The 25,542-nt window shown below is 44.9% G+C and overlaps 1 protein-coding gene and 2 long non-coding RNA genes across 4 annotated transcripts; 2 read left to right on the top strand and 1 right to left on the bottom strand.

Annotated features, from left to right (window-relative positions):
- Window positions 1-4,938: 4,938 nt before the first annotated feature.
- Window positions 4,939-6,817, bottom strand: LOC123439122 (protein tfg-1-like). Of its 2 annotated transcripts, XM_045115869.1 has the most exons (2): window positions 6,007-6,817; window positions 4,939-5,255 (listed from the first exon to the last, which is right to left on the bottom strand). In XM_045115869.1, coding segments are annotated over exons 1-2 (501 nt in total). In that variant the 5' UTR covers window positions 6,507-6,817; the 3' UTR covers window positions 4,939-5,254. The 2 variants fall into 2 exon arrangements, with proteins under 2 accessions (XP_044971804.1, XP_044971803.1); XM_045115868.1 differs by lacking the exon at window positions 4,939-5,255 and having other exon boundaries at window positions 5,740-6,817.
- Window positions 6,818-19,446: 12,629 nt separating this feature from the next.
- LOC123439120 lies at window positions 19,447-21,005 on the top strand. Its single transcript, XR_006630030.1, has 4 exons — window positions 19,447-19,465; window positions 19,630-19,709; window positions 20,617-20,712; window positions 20,799-21,005. It is a non-coding gene; the product is annotated as an uncharacterized LOC123439120 (long non-coding RNA).
- Window positions 21,006-21,018: 13 nt separating this feature from the next.
- Window positions 21,019-22,067, top strand: LOC123439121. Its single transcript, XR_006630031.1, has 2 exons — window positions 21,019-21,484; window positions 21,680-22,067. It is a non-coding gene; the product is annotated as an uncharacterized LOC123439121 (long non-coding RNA).
- The last annotated feature ends 3,475 nt before the right edge of the window (window positions 22,068-25,542 follow it).

Below are 25,542 nucleotides of genomic sequence, written 5' to 3'. Positions count from 1 at the left end.
CCTATTTGTACTTTTGTTTATACTTCCAAATGTTCAAATATATCATGAAATAATCACACTGAAAAAATCATTTGACAAATCTTGACCAAGCATTTTTAATGATGTTAAATGTGTATAGCAAATATGTTTATATACAAAACAATAAAATATGTATGAAACAATTTGATCGTGTATTTTGAAATATTTATTAAGTATTGGAAATAATTCTTGACAAGTGTTTGAAGATGCTAATCATGCATTTTGAAAATGCTACATGTTTATTAAAAAATGTGGATAATATATCAAGAAAATGAGGAAAAAATTGATCATGTATATAAAAAGTTAAGCAAGCATTTAAAAAAATTAAACATGTATTTAGAAAATGCTAATAAAGCATTTGAAGCATGTTAAATATGTAGATAAAAAGTATTGACCATTTATTAAAAAAAAAGATGGAAATTTTGATCATTTATATAAAAAAATATTCAAGCGTGAAAAAATGGTTAATGAGTGTTTAAATAAATGTTAATGAAACATTTTAAAAATATGAAATTTGTTTAACAAAAATGTAAATCATGTGTTAAAAAAGTTAGTCCTGTATGAAAAACATTACCATGTATTACATACTTAAAAAAATCGCAAGATGTTAAATGTGCATATAAACAAAAATCACCATGTATTACAAAATGTTAATCCTATATTTGAAAATAGTTAACAAAGCATTTAAAAAAGTTTAGAAGTGTTTATAGGGAAAATGTTGACCATGTATTAAAAAGTGACAATGTTAGATCAAAAAAACTTTAAACCAAATAATGTTAGATCAAAAAAGTAACAATTGTATTGGAAAAATTTAAACGTGCATTAAAAAACTATTGTTGACATTTACAAGAAATGTTGAATGAAACCCAAAAGAACAAAAATAAACCAAATAAAAATTAAATGTAAAATAAAACCGAAGAAACAAATGAAAAAAATAAAAAAAAAACATCAAAAATCGATAAAGAAGGAAATAATAACAAAAAAAGTTGAAAACCAAGAAAGAAGAAAAATGGAAAATGGGTAGGAAAATAAAAGCCGAGAAAAACAATGAAAGAAACGGAAGAAAATATCCAAAAGAAAAAAAAAACAAAACCCAAAGAAGAAATAAGAAAGCTGAACGAAAAAGAAAGGGAAACGGAAAAAAAAAAGGAAACCTGAATAAAAATAAAAATAAGGCGAAAAGGAAAATAATAACTGGAAAACCAGAAGAAAAAGAACAGTGGAAACCTTGTTTGTTTCGCTTCATTTCATCACGTGTATGAGACAATGGTCCATGAGACAATGGTTCGTATCCCCTGAATACACTTTTTTTTTGTTTTTTTTTACTAAAACTTGCATGAGTTATTTTCCAACTAGAAACAAGGTTCCCTACAAAAAATAGAAATTAGAAACTTGGTGTTCATCTATTAAAGCCGATTCTTGTGTACCTAGGTTTCAACAAACCGCCCTAGCACATATCGGGGCAGTCTATCCTGTCACATATAACAAACAAAGAAGCACAACATATGGTTAGTAAGAGTATCTATAACTTTCCTCAAAGGCCCGACAGGCCGTTTGGTTACTGACTGGTCATGAAATTTGCCTCAAACGCATGGGCTGACCGATATCTCTCGTATCCAGTTCAAATATGAAACGGATATGAGGGTGTCGGGCACGCCCCCCATGTAGGCCTGGTATGCGTTGATCTGCATCGATCCCACATATATGCATCCTCATCCACTAGCCAGACCAAACCGTAACCACTTCACTCTACTCTCCTCCGCTCCCATCAGCCATCCAAACTCACCTTCAGCGATATCCGGCCTTCTTTCGCATGGCGGGCAGCGGATCCGAGTCCTTTACCTCTAGATCCATCGACCACGAACTCATCTCACGTGACCCCGAGGAGGAGATGGTCGTCCGCCATGTGCTTCGCCGCTCACGGGAGACGACGACCCGCCGATAGCGCTCCGACTTGCAATATCGGGAATACATTGCGTCCGCACAACCGGTGCATGGATCTGATGTAGCTGCCTCACCAGAGGCTCCGACTTGCAATATCGGGAATACATTGCGTCCGCACAACCGGTGCATGGATCTGATGTAGCTGCCTCACCAGAGGCTCCGACTTGCAATATCGGAAATACATTGCGTCCGCACAACCGGTGCATGGATCTGATGTAGCTGCCTCACCAGAGGCGTGCGGTTCATTTGACGTCCGACCGACGTGGCAGACGCACAACCGCTCTGTTGGTGCACCGAGGACGCAAACACAAGGTAGCGGGAAGCGGCGGAGGCCCTCGCTGCGGTAGACATTAGAGAGGCGGAGTCGAACTCTCCAGCGCCCCTTATGATGAACCATTGAAGGCGATGCAACCGCTTCGTGGTGGATGTTAGCTCGTCCCAGAATGGACCATCATCGAGCTCACGCCCACCGGCACCCCATGGTTTACGGGCTCCGACGAGGAACAGTAGGGCATGGGAGACGGCAGGAACTCGACTCCCGTGAGCCGGCTAGTGTCTCATGTCCTACTCTATCTCGCCCGCAATCGGACCGACACTATAAGGGACGCAGCCAGCTGCTGGACATGGGCATGATGAAGCCGGACGAGCTTCGCTTAAAAATCAATTTATGTCGCATGTAATTGTATGGATGTAAGGTTTCTAATTTGAGGTATCTGACTATAAAAACGTGGCCGGTTAATGTCCGTAAATTAATGCATAGAGACGCATCCGCGTGTGTTAGAGGGAACGAATTTATTAAATCGGGATGCTGTAAAACGCAGCAGAAAAGGGGAGATCTAGAGAGATATGGGGGCATGGCAGCCAGATTTGACGATTTCTCGAAACATGGCCATGGCATGGTCGTCCAGCTACCCTGTTCGTCCTCACTTAGAAAATGGACGAAATGCCTTTACGCGAATCCGTAGGCTGCGCACATGCGTCTCCATGTCCTATTAGAAGAGGAGGAGGTGCATATATACTCACATGCGCCTCCTTGTACACCACTGTAAAATAGAATTATTTAGTTAAATGTACCGTTTCGGCGCCCTACATCCCGTCAAAAAATATATTAAAACAAATAACAGAAAAATTCAGAAAAAGGTATAATTTTTTATCCTGGTAGATAAGTTCTTACGTGATGTCGGTTTCAATTTCCATATCATTTGAACATTTGAATAGCTCTCGGGACAAAAGACAAATCAGGTCAAAAGGACGTGAACAGTATAAAAAAAATAGAAGCCCCTGATTTGTCTTTTTTGCAAGGAGTTGATCAGATGTCGAAACGATTCAAAAAATTAAAGAAAACCTCACGCATCAAATTATATACGATACAAAAAAGTTTAGAATTTTCCTGTTTTTATTATTTATTTTCTTTTTTGTGTATTATAAGCACGGGTGCAAATGAGCATGGGCTAAGAAATGGATTTTCGCATTTAGCTCAGCTTGTGCATGTATACTCACAACCTTACAACCTTACAGGTGGTCAATCAATCAACAGCGGGATATGCATATATATGGCGTAGGTAGATTGATTTCGTTCGGGTATATACTAGACTGGAGGCAGAATTTTCAGCTTGTGTGGAATGGATGGAGTAGGTGGTGGATGATCCATAATTTTCTTGTGCGTGCATCGAGTTTTCATTGAGACGCGCGCGCCTACGGCATGGACGAGACGTCCCTCGGATCTGGTGACCAGCTAGTCAGAATTAATGCATGCCTCCACACGTGTGCTCCATCATCGTTTTCCTCCCATGCATCCATCCATCCATCCATCAATCCATCATTCTCTGCGGAGTACGCGCACGCAGATTCGCCGCTCGGTGTACGCACATAGGAAACAAGATAGTACGAGCAAGAACGTGAGTGAGCGTAATCACCGGCGGGTGGTCTGCAGGAGTTGCTGGCGGCACAGTTCACAGTTGAGTTGCAGCTGGGAGAGGAGCTCAGATATTTGACTCTGTTTTGAAAAAGAGAAAACAAAGGAGAATGGAGAATAGTGAACAATGAAAATCTCAAGCTGAAACGGGATTTGAGCTCGTATCCACATGCAGTGAGTTCTGTCAGATGCTCCATCTTGATTTTCACGTGGCTAAGGAACCCAATCATATGCCACTGGACGATTCGAATTCGATGCCCTCTCACGCGCACATACGCACACACTCTTTTGTTCCGTTCCGGTTAACAATAAAAGAAAATGTCGTACGTATGGAGCTGGACACACTACTCCCACACTAGTAAGCTTTTGGAGAGGAGGCGCCACCTAACGACGACGGACATGATCGATCTAGGCTCTTTCTTTTCGGCCGCCGTGAATGGCTAGCTAGCATCCAATACTCTTTATTCGTTTCCTCTTTAGTTTCTATCTTTCTTTTCTTGCATCCGCGGCCGCCCTGTGCGCGCGAAACTTGGCAGGAAACTGCAACCGCGCATGCATGCAAGGCCACCAGCATCCCCACGACCGAGCTAGCTACCTGGGCAGCCACCAGCGTTCACTTTTGATCATCATCTCATCGAAACATCGGCCATATACAGACGGAAGTGCATCATGTGCACGCAGTGAAAAGAAGAAGACAGAGGGTGCATGCAGCTTTGATCGCGTCTTGGATCGGGGGCCTTGCGTGGATGTGGATCGACCGGTGGAAAGCTATAGTCCATCGCTTGGTCTGAACGACTGGCTCGTCGATCCGATGCAAAGAGTAGCTTGCGTGCAAAGGCAAAACGGGACTTGAGTACTTAATTACTCGAGAGGATGCATGACTAGGTGCGTACGTACGTTTCATCGGATATATATGCTACCGGGATTGATTGGCCGGCTAGGTACGTAGCCTCGTGTGTGATGTGTTACTAGTTTCGATGGTACATATCGTCGGTGCGGTGGTGTCGATCGGTGGACACGAAGAGGCCAAGCATGCGTGTTGTCACGTACGTACGCATGTACGCACCCGATCGGCGCCCTAGCTAGCTAGCATGCATAATCGATGGTCACCATGCATGCTCTAGCTACTCAGCCTGACAGTACTTATCTTGTTTCCTTGCTTTCCCCCAAACTCCAACGTAGCCAGCTGCGCGCTGCCCTTCCCCCGCTTCCTCTTTTGATCGATTCCTTGCTTGTCCGGCGCCATGCATCATGCCGATCGATCAGCGACGATCCACACGGAAACTTTCCTGCACCTCGCAAAGCTCTCAACTTTTTCCGGAAGTTGCTCGTCACGGGCCGGGAAAAGCCGCCTTTCCACGTCAACCTTGCACCTCTCCTGGAAAACATTTTCACAAGTCGATTGTCAAGCTAGCCTAAGTACATACATTCTTCTTTGGCGGGGAGACAATTACTGCACATGCATTCTCAAAACAATTACTACTCACAACACGGGAAATTAGTACTCCCTTCATCCGAAAATACTTATTATACTCCATCCGTTCATAAATATTTGTCTTTTTAAGAAATTTCACTACAAACTAAGTATGGATGTATATAGACATAATTTAAAGTGTAGATTCATTTATTTTGCTTCGTATGTAGTCCGTAGTTGAATCTTTAAAAAGATAAATATTTAAAACGGAGGGAGTAGAAATGAATGTATATCTAGATGTATTTTAGTACGTAAGATACATATAATTTTATACATTTACGCGACAAGTATTTCTGAACGGAGGGAGTAGTATATATGCCACTACTAGACGAGTACATTAATAACACGAAGAAAAAGGAAGAGGCACTCAGAGAAAGGCACAAGATTCTTGAGATCACCAGCTAGCCACATATATTATGCTCCCAAGAAAACTAGCCAGCACCAGCAATATATAGTTGCTCGCTCCACTCACCACCCAAAAGCCAACTGAGCAATGAATCAATATGTAGGGAGTACTACCATCGATGGATACTAGTAGATATTATGCATGGCTAATAATAATGGCACCCCATTATCTTATACATCAAGTATATATGAAGAATTGATGGACTACGAACTGAAAGTATAGCTAGTAACTGATCGATGATGACCGTACTAGTAACCGACGAGAGCAGCAGCGGCAGTTGCGGCGGCCACCAAGCAGAGCACGGCCGCCCACGCGCTCCCCGTTGTTGCCACCGCCGACGAGGACGGCGGGGACCGGTAGTACCATGGGTACCACGGCAGGATCGGGTTGGGCGGGGGCGGCGCCGGCCCGTAGTTCCCGCCACCTCCTCCACCGCCTCCGCCTCCTCCGCCACCCCCGCCGGAGGGAGGCTGGTAGTAGCCGGGAATGTAGCCGCCAGAGGGCGGAGGGTTGCTCCAGTACGAGGGCGACGGCGGCGCGTTCCCGGAGGAGGACGGGGGCGGGTACCCGTAGCCGGAGCCGGACGGCGCGGAGGGCGGCGGCGGGCAGTCGGCGGTGGAGGCCGGCGGCGTGGGCGGCGGCAGCAGGCACGGGTAGGGGCAGTCGGCCTGGTAGGAGGTGTCGGCGGCTGCGGCGTCGAGGAGCGGCGCGGAGAAGACGAGGATGACCAGCAGCCTGTAGGACGCCATGGCAGCTGAGAGCGACGGGAGTGCGGTGTAGGCAAGCCGGTGATGCTGTCTGTGCGTGAGAGCGATGGCAGTGGAGTGTGGCTACTGCCTACTGCATGCGGTGGTGTGTGAATGATGGCGAGCTGATGGAGGGAAGTGGAAGAAGGTGATGGAGACGTGAGGGGGAAGAAGAGGTGTTGGGGGTTTATAATCGGGATTGGGGAGGAGGTGGAAAGGAATGGGGGAGTGGTTTCGATGTGTTGTTAAGTGTACCTGCTAAAATGCAGTGCTAATTGATGCCACTGTGCCAAGGATTGTGCTGGTAAAGTGATGTTGCTAGCTACTCTACTACTTAATTCAAAGGGCTGGCCACATGTAGCTAGCTAGTACTAGTGGTATATGTAAGGGTTGGGCCGGGTTTCGGGCTGGGCTTTCCATCAGTATACTACCAAACCAAAGCCCAACCGGAGGCGAAAAATTGCGGTGGTAAATTGATTTTAGTTGATTCGTGGGGAGATCTAAAACAAGCTGATTCGAGGGGAGCATATGTAGCTAGTCTAGCTCAGCCCGAGTCCTCCTATTTTTTTAAAAGAAAACGCTTTCCATCAGTATACTGATAGGAGGAAATCACCAGCCGTCTGTTAGGCCGTCGATCCCATCCAACGTCACGTATTTGCCATATATATATCCTTCTTACAGCTTCATCCCCCCATCCCATGTTCACCAAACCCTAACCTGCTACTACCGATCTCTCTCCTCGACGTGGTTGGTCTCGTCAAATGCAAAGCGCCGACAACTCCCGACAAGCCGATTCGATCTCATGCCGCCGGAAGCCTCGGCGATGGCGAGATCGTCTTGTCCCCTCATACCGTGGCGGCGAGGTGGAGACACTCTGTGGGAGGTAGCCGCCAGAGCAACAAATTCAACACCGGTGGATGGCAGGCCCGCATGGTCTCCACGGCCTTGCTCCACCGTTCCCGCCACCACGCTCGATCTTTTCGGCATGCTGCCGTGCCCACGACCATCTTCCACAGTACTATTCACAAATGGTAAAGAGAATTCCACGGGGAGCCCCTAATGCATGTTTATCCTCCACGCGTCTACGTTGTCTGTAGCCACCGTTTCCATGCCGACACCGCCTACACGTCTACTCTATGTATAATCATGAGGCGTGCCAGTGTGGGTGCTTCCATGGTCTGGCCAGTGTGCCCCTTGCGGATGTGGAATCAGCATCACGGTGGACCATAGTGACATTGTGCCGAGAAGAAGATAGCCCCTTGACCATTCTTGTACATAGAAGCAAATTCTGGCATCATAAGAAGCAAATACTATTTCCGTTGGAAGCATTTTTTCATTGGATAAGAAAAAATCAATAATGTTTTCTTCCATGTCAAAATTTATTCTCTTTTTGTAGGCAATTTAGATCTGAGAGAGTATTTGTAACTTGGAAAGCAAACCCTATTTTTTTGTGTAAGCAGATTATTTTGTCTCTTTGGAGAAGTAAGCATATTATTTTCTACGTCGTAAACGAACTACGTACCCAAATGTGTTGGGCGTAATCTTGTTGGACAAATGAAACAAGATATTCTAGATAAGAAGCAAATTGAAATTACACTTCACTTGGAGACAATTTTTTACATATGGAAGCATACTGCATGACCTAAAAATGGAAGTTAATTCCTCAATTGATGGAAACATAAATTACTGTGGAAAACCCCCATCTCGACGCAGTTCCTTCGGAAGCAAAAGTGAATAAGAATGGAAACAAAAATTTCAAGAATGAAAACAAAACCTTCTTGTAAAGCCACGAACAATATCTCGTAGAATGCCAATTTGGAACAATTATTACAGTCCTTACTATTCAAAATTAGTTTGCTAAATGTATGGAAACATTTATTTGGTTTCTTAAATAACGGGTGTAGTTATTAGCAAATCCACGTAATTAGCTCCATCAAGTTTTAATTTTATTTGAAAACTGCGCACTATGTGCACACAGGCGACCCTGCCCATCCAACGGCTATACATGCTTCCATCCAACGACTCAATATTGGCCTGATAGGAAGCTAGGATCTGTAGTCTGATCCCTAGTGGTTCCCACATATATATTTGAGCACATGCATAACAATTTATCAAAATATTATAGAAATTTCAGAAAATGCGGCACCTCCCTGCTCTCGTTGTGTACACAACATCGAGCTTGGTCTTGTCATGTGCGAGCACCTCTCCGAAGCGAGTTGGCATGATGAAAGAAGAGAAGGGAAGAAGAGAGGGGAAGAAGAGAGGAGAGGGAGAGAGGAGAAGAACAAAGAAATGGCGACATACTCTGTTTCGGTTGTGCTTTTGAGAAGCGGGAGGCAAACCGTTTGGGCCTTTAGTCCCAGGTTGATCCATCAACCGAGACTAAAGGGTGATACGAACAGTTGCCACCACCACTTCGTCTCGGTTTGTTCGACTAACCGGGACTAAAGGGGGTTACGAACGGTCCACCTGATCCCGGTTTGATCCATCAACCGGGACTAAAGGGGGATACGAACGGTCCCTGCCTATTGGTCCCGGTTAGTGTCTGGAACCGGGACCAAAGGTTTGACACGAACCGGAACCAATGGCCCATGATGCCCGCCTGGCACCCTGGCCTCACGAACCGGGACCAATGACACCATAGGTCCCCGTTCGTGGGTGAACCGAGAGTAATTGGATTTCTTCAAGTGGACCAAAGCCCTGTTTCTACTAGTGGTAGTATCCACATAAATTATTCCCGACTTCCTGCCTCAAGCAGTACTTTACGAGAATAGAGTTCAATCAAATTAATAATCAAGCATTATAAGGGTATTGAAACTAGAATGAATGAGAGATGTGTGGAACTAGCTAGTACTACTTATTTTGGATTGTGAAAATCGCAGCTCCTTTTGCCATTCACAACTAGTGGTGCGGGTGAACTTTTTCCAAACCCTTCACGACAAAAAAATGATTACTTGATATCAGGAAATGAACAAAAGTTGCCGATATGGTGCGATAATGATTGAATTTACTTCTGGAGCATTTCACTCATCGTCCCCCACTCTGTAGGGTCTTTATGTCTCGAGTACAAGACAATTACTAGTTCTTCCTCAAGCTTAATTATTAGGAGAATAAAATAAAACTTGCGCACGCATAACTCATCAATTACAGTTAACCTCGAGTAAGCGAAACAGAATGTGCACAAGACATCTAGTAGCACTCACCCAAAGTTGTAAGGAAATAATATTTCCCTTCTGTCATGTTGTCAAATTAACGCATTTAGCGAGTTTTTCTCTGTATCCATGGGGATGTGATGTACCGTATATTCATTTATGGTATCTGGGTTAATGAACCCAATGTCATATATTTGTCCCCTTTTGCATTCGAGGATCTTCAATTTGCATAATATAATGAAGATAATTATACATGCAATGAGCAAGGTGAGCTAGAGACTTAATTACAAAAATAATACTTATAGACAATAGCAACTTGCGAGCGTTTTGTCGAGGGCGTATTGATAGTATAACTGGAAGAATTCTTTAACTCAATCTACAACAACTCGAATCCATTGAAGTAGTGCTCATCTTTAATTCTCACGTAGATGTTGTTCGTTCCATCATTGCAGGTTTTCAAGTATCAGTCATGGAGCCTTCGCATCATCGTTGATAGTTTCGTTAACGCTCAAGTTTGACGAGGGGCTTCCCGTGCTCGTATCTTAAGGCTCCTACTACCTCAGCAGTTTCAAACTGTACATCATCGCTTAAGAAATCACCAAGAGTGAAAAGAGGATTAGCGTCCATTACCCCCGAATCAATATTAGTGATATCGGCAAACACCTTGAGTGGGTGGCACGATTATTTTCTTGATCGCCGAGCTAGGGAATTGTTTTTCCACTACTTCTTGCATCACTTCTAGTACTTTCCGACCACTTTGCTTCCTTAAATGTCTTTACAATATTGCGATCATAGTGTGATAACAGCGGAGGCAACGGTGGTCGCTTAAGGGCATCGAGACAACGCTTCACTTTTATCGGATCTGTTTTCGGCTTTGGTGATTGACGGTTCGGTGCAAAATGTGGTTTTACTTGGGCAGCCATGATTTCTATGTTTTCCTCCGTAGTCATGTCATAGGGTCTCTTGGGAGGAGCCTTCTTAACGATTGGGAGTGCTCTGGATTTCTTTGTTACTGTAATGCTAGCCGACAGCTCTTTTCCGTTGTTGCTGAGGAGGCGGAGTCAGCTGACGTGGCTGAGGAGGATTCTAGTGAGGGGCCTCCTTTGAGGGAGTCCGCTGACGCGAAGAAGACAGCTGAGGTAACGGAGGCAGCTGACGCGTCGGAGACGACTGAGGCAACGGAGATAGCGCATCTACAGCCAGAACTGCAAATCCGGCCCCTCAAAAGCCCGCGGACACGACCGGCCAGTGACCGGGCGTGTCCGTTTCAAACCCCTACTTTTTCGTTCGCGCGTCCGCGATACTCATTTTTTTTCTCATATGTCCGATCACTTGCACGTCCGATCACTTGCACGTGATTGATGCAGAAGAAGAGAGAGAGAAAAGAATGAATAAAGAAAGAAAGAAGGTGGTCCGGAGTGGGGTCGCATTCTACCTGGCGGACTGACTGGGCGTGTCCGAACACATCCGCGAGTTCTTATATTGTCCTCATATTTAATATGGATATGAGGGATGTCGGTCAGTCCGGACGTTTGATATGTGTGTGTAGGGTCCAGCTGGATCGATTTTTTTGTGAGATCAATGACCGAACGGGTTGTCCGGTCATTTGAGATGGGTTGACGGGTTCGGTTGTTCGATGCTCTAACGGAGGGAGTACAATTTTTCTAGGCCATCTTTAAACAGAGCAAAAATGATCCTCTCCCTCCAGTACGGTTCATTGAGTGAGGTTGAGCGTCCTTGTTCCGTTGATGCACCGGAGGTCGCCGGTGGATTGATCAGATCAGCCGGACAAGTCATGGCCCCGATTATGATCGTACTAGGTGCTCCTTCGTTTGAGAATATTCTGCTGTCCTGTTGCTAGGCCAGGTTCCGAACCATGCACATGTATATGCATGCATGCAGATCGCGTTTCGATATCTTTCAGAGCCGGGAGCGTCGTCGTGTGCTGTTATCGACGTACGTATCACCCTCAGGATAATGTACCACGCATCTGTGTCACCAATGCATCACGCATCCATCCAGAGTTTGCCTACGAGGACAATGATTAATGCATAGCCTCACGATAATGTCTCGTATGTCATGTAAAATCTCATATAGATTCAGATGAAGTAGCGGGATTCTAAGTAAGAAGGAGTGCTTGAAATGAAAAAGTAAGGTTCGGTACAGGAAATCTAAAAATGGAAAAGTAAAAAAATATAAAGATGCATGTGATGGAGTTTTATTTTTCTTCATGGGTCCCACTAATAGTGTTTTGCATTGAATCGAAAAATTAATATAGATATCTTAGACTTGTACTCCCTTCGTAAACTAATATAAAAACGTTTACATCTCTATGCCACCATTGTACCAGTGTACCACTGCACTGCACTTAAATAACTGAGGCCGATGATGGCAACGTGCTAGCGGCTAACGTGATAAGATGATGATCCGCCCGTAGCCAACTTTTTTGTAAGGGAAACAAAGTTGACAGAGCCTCGAGAAATTAACACCGCGGCTGCTTCCGTACTTTTGGTTTTCTTTGGAGACAGCTGATCGATCAGAAAGATTCGTGGACCTGGAAGTGGTGCCTGACGTCCTCACCGGCCGGCTTGATGAATGGATGCTGATTCTTTCATCTTTTGGGGAAGCAACCTTTCTCACTTTCTCATCGTCTTTCTTTCTGATGGATCAATCATGTACGACTACGTGCCATAAGCGTACATACAGCTAGCTAGGTGTTCCATCGCTGTCGAGCCAGCTGCACGGACGTAGTACGAGTGAGTGTGCATACCTCTGTTTTGCTACCTCACGTGTACGTACGATCGGTCCGAAATACTACTGGGGAGATTTACAATTGAACCTTTCGTTTCTTTAGAGCAACTTCAAGAGGACAATCTAAATGAACATACATTTTGTTCGTTTTTTATTCGTTTGAGTCGACCGTTCACTATGCGATCGTCCTTTTTTTTTGATCGGCCGAGCGCCCAACGCGGGAGACTCGTTTATGTCCGCACATTTAGATTGAAAAGGCCTCCCGCCATAGATAATGACAACACCCAAGAGTTCGTATCGGCACCATGCCAGCGCCCGGCATACATTAGGAGCCTATAGAAAATCACCGCGCAGTTCATGCTGCCACACATGTCAGCACACCAAAAGGGCGCGGGAATTCGACCATGCCATGTCGGTTCGTGGTCATGTCAGCACACTTGACGGCATACAAAAAAAGGGATTGTGATCTCCGTCGTAGATCACAGCTGGGCGAACTTGAGCATTTCGGCCTGCATCTTCTCAAACCATAGTCTCTTCCTTAGCGACACATTGTTCAGATCAACCTTCATCATCTGCAACCCCGTCTTCATGCTTGCAAGGGCCACTTCATTCGCCTTGATCTTGGCATTGTGGCCTCGATCTCAAGCATCTTGCCTTGCTTCTCCGCGTCCATCTCGAGTCTCTTCCTTTGGATTTCCATGAAGGCGTTTATTCGCTCTTCCTTTTCTAGTCGGCGCTTCTCCTTCCTCAAGTCCTTCTTGCTTATCATGCCCTCCACCTTTTCAAGCAAGGCGATCGACGCCGCGTCCCGCTTGTCCTCCTTCTTCGAGTTGGTATTCCCCTGTGGCTGGGCCTTCTCACCGTCACCATGGTCCTCCACAACTTCTTTCCCCCTACGCGCCAAGAGGGCAGCATATTGCGCCTTGAACTTCTCCTCCCCGTTGATGATAGTCCAACAATGAAAGAGATGGAAGGGCTTGCCGTCATGTTGAACCTTCAATACCTCCAAAGCATGGACACCTATAATTCAAACCAAGCAAGCATATGTGGGCAAATGGACATGCAATCCACGGGAAAACGTGTGGAGCCAAAAGGGAATGAGAGGGCAACCATACCATGTCTTGCATGCCGAGGCCGCTCACGGGCGTGCCTTGATGCTCTCATAGGTGGCACAAAACTTGTTGCACTCTTGTTGAATCACCCTCCAATGCTTCGAAAGTGACACCCATCCACGCTTGCTTGTGTCTGGTACGCGAGAAACTTCTCATGCTCATGGAACTCACGATGAACATGAGTCCATAAGGCTGAATACTTTTGTTCGGCACCAACCTTCGGGTCATGCCCAATGTCCCTCCAACACTCACAAAGGAGCTTGTCCTCGGATGTCATGTATGCCTTCGTCCGCTTGCTCTTGCGCTTTGGCTTCGCCCCGGCAGCAGTTTAGTTGGCAAGCTCCTCCTCGAACAAAGGCTCCCTGTCGATGTCCATGTCATCCTCCTCCTCAAGGCCGTAGTCCTTCGGGAACTCATGGTCGAGCGGGAAACCGTCTAGGCCGACCTGATCTTGCATGAAGGCGTCATGTTGATCATTGGTGGCTTGTGTGAATGGCGCTCGGTCGTCGTGGTTTTGGGTCTCATCGGGATCGTACGCATCCACGGAGTAAAACCAAGCCGTTGACGCACCGCCTTTGAAGATCATGTTCTCGAGGAAACAGTTGGCTGTGTCATCGTCGACGGCCGCCGGCATTCCGTCAAACAGATTGCAGGCGTCGATGAGCATGTCGGCTGGCATTTCGTGCTGGAGTTTCCTCCTGCATCCGGACGATGATCCGCCTGCCATCGACGTGGTGTTGAGGTCGATGGTCACCGACGTGGGCGTGGAAGGGGCCACAATGCTCACCTCCGGCGAGCATTCCCCGAAGAAGCGTCTGCCTTGCGGGTAGACGTGGAAGCCGGGAATCAGCTACATGGAAGATGCGTGCGGCGACTCGGGCAGCATCATCCGAGGATATCCCGACGAGCCCGTGCTGGCCGCGGCCGCGGCAACGACGACGTTGACGAAGCCCGTGCTGGCTAGGGTTTACCCCTAGGTACAACAAGGCCTCCCTGGTTGCCGCCTTCACCCGGGCATTGGTGTCTTCCTGATGCGCGGCGGCGGCAGCTACCTCGCGCCCTTGCATCATGTGCGTGCCTCCGGCCCTTCCTCTTGGCCGGCTCCATGGCCCGCTCCTCGGGCATCAACACCTTCTTCTTCTTGGGCGGCGTGGGGCTTGCCTCTGGCTACGGCGGCGGCGCCGGACGATGTGAGGGAGGCGATGGCGGCGGCGGCCTCGAGGTCATCGTCCATGGCGGTGGGAGCGGGCGGGGGAGGGTTTGTGGAAAATGGAGGGAAAAAGTGGCCGCTTTGCCGTCGACTTGCGGGCAGAGAGGGGAGTAGGCGCGACGCGTCCGCTTCGTGTCCGCACCGACATAAATTATGATTAAAATTGGATAAAAGACGGATGCGTGTCTATTTGGATCGACGCTTTGACCAACTTTTTGTCCACATGAATTTAGACAGACGAATGTGGACGACTGGAAGCATCACACACGTGCGTGCTTGGCAAATGTGCGAGGGGAAATGAGAATGGAAGGTGCTGTGTGATCACCGGTAGGTAGGCATGTGTGCGCGCAGCAGCCTAGGCCTAGCACGCACGCATGGCGACGAAGGTTCCAATCCGCCGCCTGCACCTGCATGCACTGTTTCTAAGCAAAAGGGACCAAATCAAGGTAGCTATCCATCCATCCATGAATGAATGAACGATCGATCGATCATGGCGAAACTCATGGGCCGGAGCGGCGCATGCATGCATGAGCAGAACAGGAGCGGTCGGGCAGGAAGATTCGCCACGCCGCGCCGCTCGGCTGCAGCCACCAACTTGAGTCTGCAATTGGCGCGTTCGTTCGTTCGTTCCAGGAAGAATGCATGATTCAGAGGAAGGTGAGAGCAGTAGGAGTACAAGCCAAGGAAGGGCACCGACGATGACTCACTGACTGCGTCTTCCCTACGTGGTAGGTGTGCGCGTGGGCTTCTTGTCAAGACGACAAGCTTCTATGCCTGCTATATTCTGCCCCTGTTGTGTTTTTCTGACTATTTCACCACTGTGACCCAACTGCTTCCACCTGTATAACCTCGGACCTTGTAGTGCACTGCCAACCAGCTAACCGGTGCCATGTTGTGATGTTCTTCGGTCTAGTAAGTAAATTACCGGTACCGCCGTGTTCCGGAGCACTGCCGTAGAAGCAAGTCACTGTGAGAGAAGCAGCCAACATAGAATGCCGTCCCCCATTGTTCAACCGCATTGCAAGGACACACGTTTCTACCCCCTCTCTATAATCAGAGTTCTTTTCGATAACAATTATACAGATACAGAGGAAATATGAATGAATGATTGTGAATCCATTTGGCGCCGCTCATGCACGTTCGTCAACTTTGCCTGGCCCTCGCAACACTTGTAGGGTTGCTGTAGCTCGGTCCACAGATCAAGCAGATGCACTAGTACGTGTGTGTCGGTACGTAGGTTGCCAGGGATAAGGAGATGAGGATGAGAAGAGAATTCTCATCCCTGTCTATGAACCAAACCTGCGTGTGTAGCTTCTACCCCGTCGGCGCCGCTCTGTTTTTTTTTTTTTTTGCCTTCTTTATACTACTAGATTAACGATATTTATTTTGAGACTGAGGAAGCCCCTGTTCGGCTCCTCTCCGCTCCGCAACTGCAGCTCCTGAAGCGAAGGGAGCGGCAGCACAATTTTAAGGAGTCGTTCAGATCGAGCTAGCTCCTCAAGTGGAGCGGAGTTCCAGGGTTGAAGAGGTTCCGAACGTCCGAAGTATACATACACGCAGTTGGTCTGATAAAAGGAAGCGTGCAGGTTAATTAATTTGCTTGGTGCAGGCGCATGCATCTCACATGTGCATGCCAAATGGGCCTCAAGAAAGAAGAGCCGAAAACGTGTACGGCTAGATCGAGCTGCTAGCTAGCCTTTTGATTGAAGGAAAGAAAGAGAAGGACGGACGAGGAAGTTAAGCGGAAACATCCAAAGCGACGTGAAGGAGTGATCCATCATCGCCAAACTCATGGGCCAGCCGCATGTAATGCAAGCACCAAAATTCCCCACGCCGCTCCAGCCACTTGGCGACCGTGTTCGTTGAAGAAAGAAGTGAGGATGATTCAGAGGCAAAATGAAAAAATTTGACCCAAAAATCAAACTAATTCACAAACTGAACTCTCTCCTTAATAATAAAGCACGTATTGCTTCTGCCGTCCGTCGTCGTGGTAGTTTTGCAAAAAAAGGCCCCGAGGTTTTAGATATTCAACCCGCAGTCCCTGTTTAAGTGACACTCTAGAAAAACGTTTCGTTTTTGCGTAAAAACCATTGCAATTGTTAGATATTATGTCTGCAACCCTTATCCCCGACCCCGAGCTCCTCCTCCTGTGCGCCTCCTCCCCGACCTCCCTCGCGCGTAGAAAACCAGTCCATGCCGTAACCCTAACCCTCTCGATATCACCCTCTTCCTCTCTCCCCCTCGGCGACGGCGGCGGCATATGTTAGATCCCTCCCGGCGTGATAATGGCCGCCACGCCGGTGGCGTCCCCCTTCCCCATGCTCCCCTCGCCCTCCTTCCCCCTCAGCACGTCACGCGCCGTCTTCACGACCGCACGGGACCGTCGCCGCGTCCTTCTTTGGACGACGGCGATGATGGAGGGAGCCGTTGGCGCTTGCAAGGCTCTCGATCGATGGACGAGCCAGGTCATCGCTCCTCAGAGCCAGCCCCTCCCTCCGCGTCGGTCCCATGGCGGCCTAGAGACCCCTAACCAGCCACTGCTCCCTTCAATCCCTGACTCTCTTCACGGTGCGCTTCCCTCCTTCTCGCATGCTGCTCCTCCCTCCTCCCAGCACGCTGCTCCCCCTCCCCAAGTTACCATGGATTCACGTTGCTGGAGCCCCTCCCCTCCCTCCCTGCTCCGCCTCCCCCCACAATCTTCACCAGCACGGCGACGGGCCTGGCCTCCCCAAGCGCGGCCACATCCGCTCCAGATCTTGTGCTCGTGTGGAGTGCAGGGCAGCCCAATGCAGCTGGGGTCGGTGTGTCCCGGCTAACGGGGTCGTGCTCACCTTCGGACATGGTGCGAGCGAGGAGATCCGAGGGCTCTCGCCCCTGCTCGTAGCCACGAGCATGGGATTTATAAATTTCTTGTTGCCTTGCATATGCGCCTTCCACTGTCCAGCATGGTACAGACGTCTCCTTGATGTTGAGGTATTGTCGCTCCATCTTTTCTCTATATCTAACTTTTATGCTCCCGCGTGCAATAGTAGAAGTGTATTAGTGGTTTTAGTATCCTATTGGAAAATTATAGCATCTATGTATTGTAATGGCCTTGGATGTTACTCAATTTATTTGTAGGTGTTGCTACATAATTTTGTGATGCTTTTGAAGGTGTCAGTCTTTTCCATCCCACTACAGAATCGAGATGCTTCGCGTTTAACTGGTAGAGAAGTTTCGTCTAAATGCCAATGCCGAAGAGAGCAAAGGTGCTATTTTGGTTTCCTTCTTCGATTTCATAAAGTGCAAAATAACAGGGTGTCTAGACACTGAGATAGTTGGTTCCTCAGCGGCACAGTTAGTAGGATTAAGTAGACTGAACTGATGCCTTATTTGAGCTGCATCAATCATAGTGTTAGTTGTGTGTTCTCTTTGTTTTGGGGGGAAATGGCAAAAACCAACCTGCAGGGTTTCCAAATACCGAATTGCGAGCTTAATCCTCATGTTCAAGCAAACACCAGCAAGTGTAAATGCGGTTTCAAATAGAGGAGCCCAGGCTCTGATGCCCACTTGCCTAATTTTGAATGCAGTGTCTCTTTCTTTTTTGGCTCTTAAGTGCTGGATGCATAACCTAGAATTAAGGGCTATCCAATTGACCTTTAATCAACTTTGAGCCAACTAGGCTTACTTATTTGACATGTTCAATAGTATATTGAAAATTCCATTTTCTGGTATACTACGTAAGAGAAATGACGTTGCATTTCATTGATGTTCCTCAATCATAATGAACGGACATCTGACCAAATGATTATTGATGAATCGGGACATGTGAAAGTGAATGGAAACTATCAAAATAGAGAATCTGATTAGTTATTTGCACAAACACTCAATTCTTATGTTGTAAGTTTTGCTATAACAATGTCTAAGAAAATAAAGTATGTTCCGACTGCCAGGGATGTATGACCATGCTATTTAACGCAATGCATAATTTGATTCGTCATGGTCGTATGGAAGCTAGGATAATTTTGCTATGAATTTTTCAAAGGCATCCAGTCTTGTATATAGTATTCTTATATCATTTAATTGATGTGTTCTTGCATCATTCTTCTACTTTCAGAGCATGCCTGAGGGTCGCTTGGGAGGTGCAGAGTAGTGAATTAGTGCATCGGGTCCCTCGGGAAGGTGTTGCGGTCAGTGGAGAATTGGGAAGGTTTGTTTGTTTCAGGACCATAGCCTAGCCTAGCCAACTATTTCAATGGGGAGGGCTGATATATGTTCCAAATGCACATATTAATAAGCATAGATACATCCCATGTATATGCAGCCTACAAATTATATGCATCGAAGTATTCATCTCTGCAGTTTTTTTGGTTTTTTTGGCACCTTAGGCTCACATGAGCGCCAAGGTGGAGTCTTTGCAGAAGTTGTTCACCCCGAAGGTCGTCTTCTCCAAGGCCTCCCTAGACATCGAGCAGGATCGCTCCATCAAGGTATCTACCCAAGTTTCCAATTACCAAACTTATCTTTTCATTTGGGCCAGAAGACAATAGCTTTGTCTTAATAATTTGAGTCCATTAATAATTTTTATTCTTTGTTCAAGTTGAATATGTGAAGACTCCCATGGAGCAATGTCGTCTTCTCGGGCTGCAATTATATGCCTAGGGGTGGTCAAACTGAAAAGTTCAGGGAAGATTCACAGTATATGTGGTAGTGCTAAACATTGTTTCGCCGTTCATCGAATGTGGTAGTGCGTATAAGGTTATAGCCTCGGGTTAATCTGAAAATCTATCTGTAATTTGGTTTTACAACGTCTAAGTGTCAATGATGTCTAGAATTGCTGTAGATTAGTTAGTTATTATGGATTCATGGTACCATGTAGTGGTACATTGATTATCTGGCCTTGAGTAATTAATCGATTTCAGGTTTTGGATTGGATAGGGAGCCTCTTTCGGAGTGAACCACATCATAATGCATCCTACATAGCTGCCATGGATGAATTACGGTACAACTTCAGTCTTCTTTTCACCTATTTGTTTACTGACTATGTCTGCCCTTGAGATGAACTGCATAAACAGTCAGATAGCTACCATTATTTTTTACATATTTCTTCCTCATGTACTCGTAGATCATATTGTTCTTTGCTATCAGTGGTTACTTTTGTTTGTGCTATCAACTTAGTTAATCATTATTTGTGTTGTCTGCTTGGTTATTTATTCTTTGTGCTACCGACTTTCCCTAATTCACCTAGACTGTTTTACATGTCCATCGTAGAAAATTTCAATTTTCACCTATGACTACACTTGCAATTTTGAAACATTAATGTAGTTGAACGCATTTTGATAGAAGAAGTGAGGTGCCAGCAATGGACTTTCTATGACCGCTTATTCTTGGTAGAGGAGTTCAAGCAGTTCATTTTTAGCCTTGTTTCTTTTGTTTTTGGAATACGCTAACTTTCTAATCGCGCGAGAGGAAGATATTGATTTATTCTTTACCACCAAGTGCTCTGGTGGTGGCTGGCCAGTCACTCCCTCCAAATCATGTAGCTGTGTACGGGTTTGATGGACGCGTGCGCCGACTCAGATAGACGGACTCCACGATCACCATGTATGGCTTCAAGTCTCGCTGTTGGCAGTTATCGTAACCTCAACAAAACTGAGCCCACAACCGACCATCACCGTCACCTCATTTCCGTGGTCGTTCTTCCCCCTCCCATAAAGTATTTGTCAATTTTATTCACCATTGCGGTCATACTGAATAGTTATGCATGCTATAATAGGTGTCTTCCTTCTACTAATAATTCATATCTTTCTATTTGAGCATGATTATTTTCCTTCGGTATGAACATGGCACTTCATTTTCAAGACCCTCCATGTGTTGTTGCTGCTATCATGTCGATATTTTAATATTAGGAGGTGGGGAGAGCAAGGAGGTTGCTGATTTTTCGGGAAGCGGTGGCGATCTGACATGGATTACGTGGGATGAGAAAGATCAAGCTCGACAAGAAGGTCAGTTGTCCACCGTCTCAAAATTGTTTTATTTTCCTTACTTTTGAGAACGAAGAGGGTGACTTTGTTGCTATTCTTGGTTGTAGTTGTGAATGTGAGGACAGGAGAGGAAGGTGTAGATGACGGTGCGGGGGTGTACTTGCTGCTGGCACCTTATGTGGCTCCTCTACCACCTTGAGTAGAAGGTCTGCACTGTTAACAAGCGTGTTGCTTGTTTCTTTCATTTTGTGTATGCATACTTGGTTTCATGGGCTCAAATACTGTTTTGGTAGAAAATTCTATTTTTGTGATGAGTCCGTTGCTGATGCGTGGAGAGGAGTTAAACTTGAGGGCAGCAATGGCTTGCTGATTGTTATCGTTGCATAAGTTTGGGGCATGCTAACAATTGTACATATCCCTGAGCTAGAGTTGGAAAAAATTGGTCCAAACTTTATTATATGTGTGAGAATCATTAGTCTGTACCTTGGTACCTACAATAATATTCAAGAGACGTATGGTGAAGAGTCTCTGGTAACTTAATTTTTAAGCGCACCCAGAAGAGTTAATCCCATGTACTATTTGTTCCACGTGCATGAACATAATTGCAGCAAGAAGTTTGCCTCTGCTTTCTTGTTGGACCTAGAAGTTGCAAGGGTTCTGATGAAATCTAATACTACAATGTGGTAGATGGTAGTATATGCAGAGTCTATGGCCATGGTGGAAGAGGACCACGAGCATCACTGGTGCCGAAACGAAGCTCAATTGCTCCCCACATGCATCATATGGTCACTGGGTAGATGCTCAATGTTTTGAACCAGAAAGGATGATGTTGGATACTAATGTTGATCGCAAGCAAGTTAGTTAGTGGAATAATTTTGAGCCTTGCATATTTGCAGCTTAGTTAGTGGAATAATCTGTTTCGATGGCAACTTGCCATAGACTATTTACAGTTAAATACTAAGAAATAAGATAATAAATATTCATTCAGGATCATCTATGGATCAACTGAGGAAGCATAAATGAGGAGGTGGTAAGTTTCAGCCATTTTGTAGATTTGATAAAGTTTTAAAAAGTTCCAAGGTGGGATGACAAATTTCTGAAGTGGTGGCAATGCTGAGCAAATGGCAAGCTGGGACTATTGCTAGAGTTGCTGAAGTTTCAAAAGGTTGCAAGATGAGATGAAAAACTTCTAAAATGAGGACAATGCTATAGAGTTAGGGTGAATGAGGAGAATAAAAAATGAAAGGGAAGTAGGGTTAAGGATAAAAATGTTGTTTTCTTTTCTTGGAAGGAGATGTTGGTAAGGAATTATGAGAAAAATGTGGAGAATATATATCTTTATCTTCATATGAATGGGTAGTACATGTTTCTACGCTCGCTGTACATTTTTTATTTTGATAATTAGATTGCGTGTATAAAGATGTATGTCTCTTTTTAATAATTCGACGATTGCTCACCACACTTGTCGCGGGGTTTATAAAAGCCTATGTCATATACGGTTGTTGAATCGTTAGATTTTTATTTTTAGGAACAAATCATTAGAATATATATGTCCTGCTTGTAACACATGTGCAATTGACTATTTTAAAAGAAAAGAGGCGAAAAATGCGCAGGAGCAATAGTAAAGCTGTTGCACAGATAATACAAAAGGCGCATTTCTATATATATTTATTTTTACAGAGTATGAGAGAGGCGAAGATGGATTAGGTTGACGTTTAAAAAGACCATCAACAATGGTCCCCACACAATGTCGTTCGACATGGTAAAGAATTCATCGAGTTGTATGTAACGACATAAAAATATATATGTCATCAGATCAAACATTAAAAGGCCGTAGCAACGCACGGGCATTCTACTAGTATGTTTAAAAAAAATCACCAAGCTGACCCTTTTGCGTGACGCCTTTGCCTTAGGCGCCACACTACATTGTGTGACGTCCGACACGATGTTGTGTGACGCCTGAGATCTAGTGTGGCGCCTAAGGCATAGACGTCGCACTACACTGTGTGGCGCCTAAGACAAAGGCGTCACACAGTGTAGTGTGGCGCGTGACTGTCAGACGGCATACAAAAGGGTAAGCCGAGTAAAAAAAATTCAAACAAAATTCAGTTTATGAAATACTTTGGATTCTAGATCAAATTTATCAATTTTGCCTGATTCAGAACAGCAGCACTACTCCAGTACAAGCCAAGGATAATAATAAGTGGTTTTACGGTGGTATATCGAACACCCATTCTAACAACTTCCCAGTGTTTTCTGTTCCGGCGTTTTGCACATGCGGTTCTTTTTGGTTCCTATGTTCTGTATTCCGATTACCCGAACGGAGCCTAAGGGCCACTATTATGTTTATTTGTTATTTGTCAATACCATTTCAATTACATAAGAAAGAAGAGATATTCTCTTGCTAGTATTCTACACATGCAGATAATATAGAATCAAAAAAATGCATTGATCATTACATGGAATTCTATTAAGATATACAGTAAGTCAAAGGAATTTCATAGGATTTATGAATGATTACAATCCTTTTGGAATTTCATAGGATTTGTTACATTTTATAGCAAAATTTAACATTCGCTTCAATCCTTTTTTATAAAAGAAAATTCCTATGACACCAAACACTTCTTGCTAATCTTACAAGGTTTATATAGACATGACATTCCAACCCTACACTTTTTTATTCCTGTATTTTGAAAATCCCGCAATTAAAGCGGCCCTAAACTTGGATGAGTTAGTTCTATTGTAATGAACTTATATCCATCCGAAAGGCAAACATGGAGGAGTGCACACATATAACTATACAACTGGAAAAGAAAAGGCTGCCTAAAAAAAACTGATTGTCATATTTGTCTGGTCCTCGCAGGCTTACTCGTCGGCTGTAGCACAGACTAGAGACCAAACAAAGCGTGGCCTCGCCTACCAAGATGATAAACCTGTTTTGATAGTCCTAGCAAAAGAACCCGTCAAAGTGATGAGGTCAGGACTAAGTATAGGCTGGTTAAATGGGATATTATTTGTCGCCCTAATGAATAAGGAGGTTTAGGAATTGAAAATCTGGAGACCAAAAATAGATGTCTTCTTAGCAAGTGACTGTTTCGATTATCTATGGAATCCGAAGGGATGTGGGTACAAATTTTGACGAACAAGTACCTTCACTCTAAAACTTTATCTCAGGTTACGGCTAGACCACTAGACTCGCCGTTCTGGAAGGGTCTGATGCGGGTGAAAAACTCATTTTTCAATAGATCGAGGTTTATCATTGGTAATGGTGAATTGACCAGATTCTGGGAAGATTCCTGGCTAGGAGATTCGCCTTTAGCTCTTCAATACCCGCGGCTGTACCATATTGCTCAACGTAGACAAGTGTCCGTTGCGGCAGTATTTCGTGAGATACCCCTTAATATTCAATTCCGTAAGTCATTAATTGGTGATAGATGGGTCTCCTCGTTGCATCTGGTTAGAAGGTTAATGGAGGTTAATCTTTCTGACAGGATTGATCGAATTGCTTGGAGTTTAACATCTAATGGGATGTTTACAGTCAAATCCATGTATTCTCATCTCATTGATTCCGTACCTATTCCAAAAACCCAGCATATTTGAAAGGTCAGAGTGCCTCTCAGAATTAAAGTTTTCTTGTGGTTTCTTCACAAGGGAGTTATTTTAACAAAGGATAATCTGGCAAAATGGAATTGGAAAGGTAGTCCCAGATGTAGCTTCTCCCCAAGGGTAGAGAGTATTCAACACCTCTTTCTCGATTGTCCTATGGCTAAACTTGTTTGGCGCTCAATTCACATTACTTTTAACATCCCTCCTCCTGTTGACTTAAACTAGTTATTTGAAACGTGGTTACAGGGAGTCGATGTTCAATTAGCCAAATCTATTCATGTCTCGATGTTCAATTAGCCAAATCTATTCGTGTCTAAGCATGTGCTCTTTTATGGGCTTTATGGAATAGCAGAAATGATTTGGTTTTTAATAGACTACGTGATATTCACTTTCTGCAGGTTATCTTCAGAACTACCGCACTGATCCGCACATGGTCGTTACTAACTCATGTGACAGCCAGGGAGCTTATGGTTACTGGGTGTGTCCGTTGGGAGATGGTAGCACAGGGTATCTTCAACCGGTTTGGATGGCGTCATATTAATAGGATAGGAGTCTAGTCATCTATATCTTTTCGCCAATTCCGGCTCTGGCGCGTTGTTCGCCATGTAATTTTTTATTTTCATCTCTTTGTTTGCTTTCGTCAATTCTGTACTTTGTGAACACTTGGTTTGGTTAATAAATGGTTGTATGCATCGCTCGATGCAGAGGCCGGGACAAGGCCTCCTTTTCTAAAAAAAAGAACCCGTGCGTTGCAACGGGAGCAAACCATACAACACGTCCTAAACTAATAATCACGACTTGAAACCTTCAAAACTTTAAAAAAATCTTATCGATCACGAACTACTCCCAACGCCTAGAGATATAATGACTTTCAAAAATCTAATCGAATCCTAGACATAAATTTTTGAATCGGTGAACGGCTTTTCGAATCGACAAACATTGTTTTCAAATTTTATTTTTTTCAAAAAAATGACGAATAGTTTGAAATGCTTGAACAATTTTCAATTCATGAACATTTGTTTAGTCACCAATAATTTTTGAATTGATCAGATTTTTTCAAACAAAATTTAAAAATTTGTATTTTTGAAGTTATGTGAAATTTCATGGATATTTGTTTCTGATTCCTTATTATGTTTTGAATAAACTATCATTTTTCAAAATCATGAACATGGTTTTTTTCCTGACCAGATTTCCAAATCACGAATAGTTATTATAATTGGTGAACAATTTTGCAAAACTACGAAC

This window comes from Hordeum vulgare, chromosome 3H (genome assembly GCF_904849725.1).
Source record: "Hordeum vulgare subsp. vulgare chromosome 3H, MorexV3_pseudomolecules_assembly, whole genome shotgun sequence".
NCBI classification, from domain to species: domain Eukaryota; kingdom Viridiplantae; phylum Streptophyta; class Magnoliopsida; order Poales; family Poaceae; genus Hordeum; species Hordeum vulgare.
The sequence above is the reverse complement of the archived record's forward strand: the minus strand, read 5'-3'. Positions and strand labels throughout refer to the sequence as shown.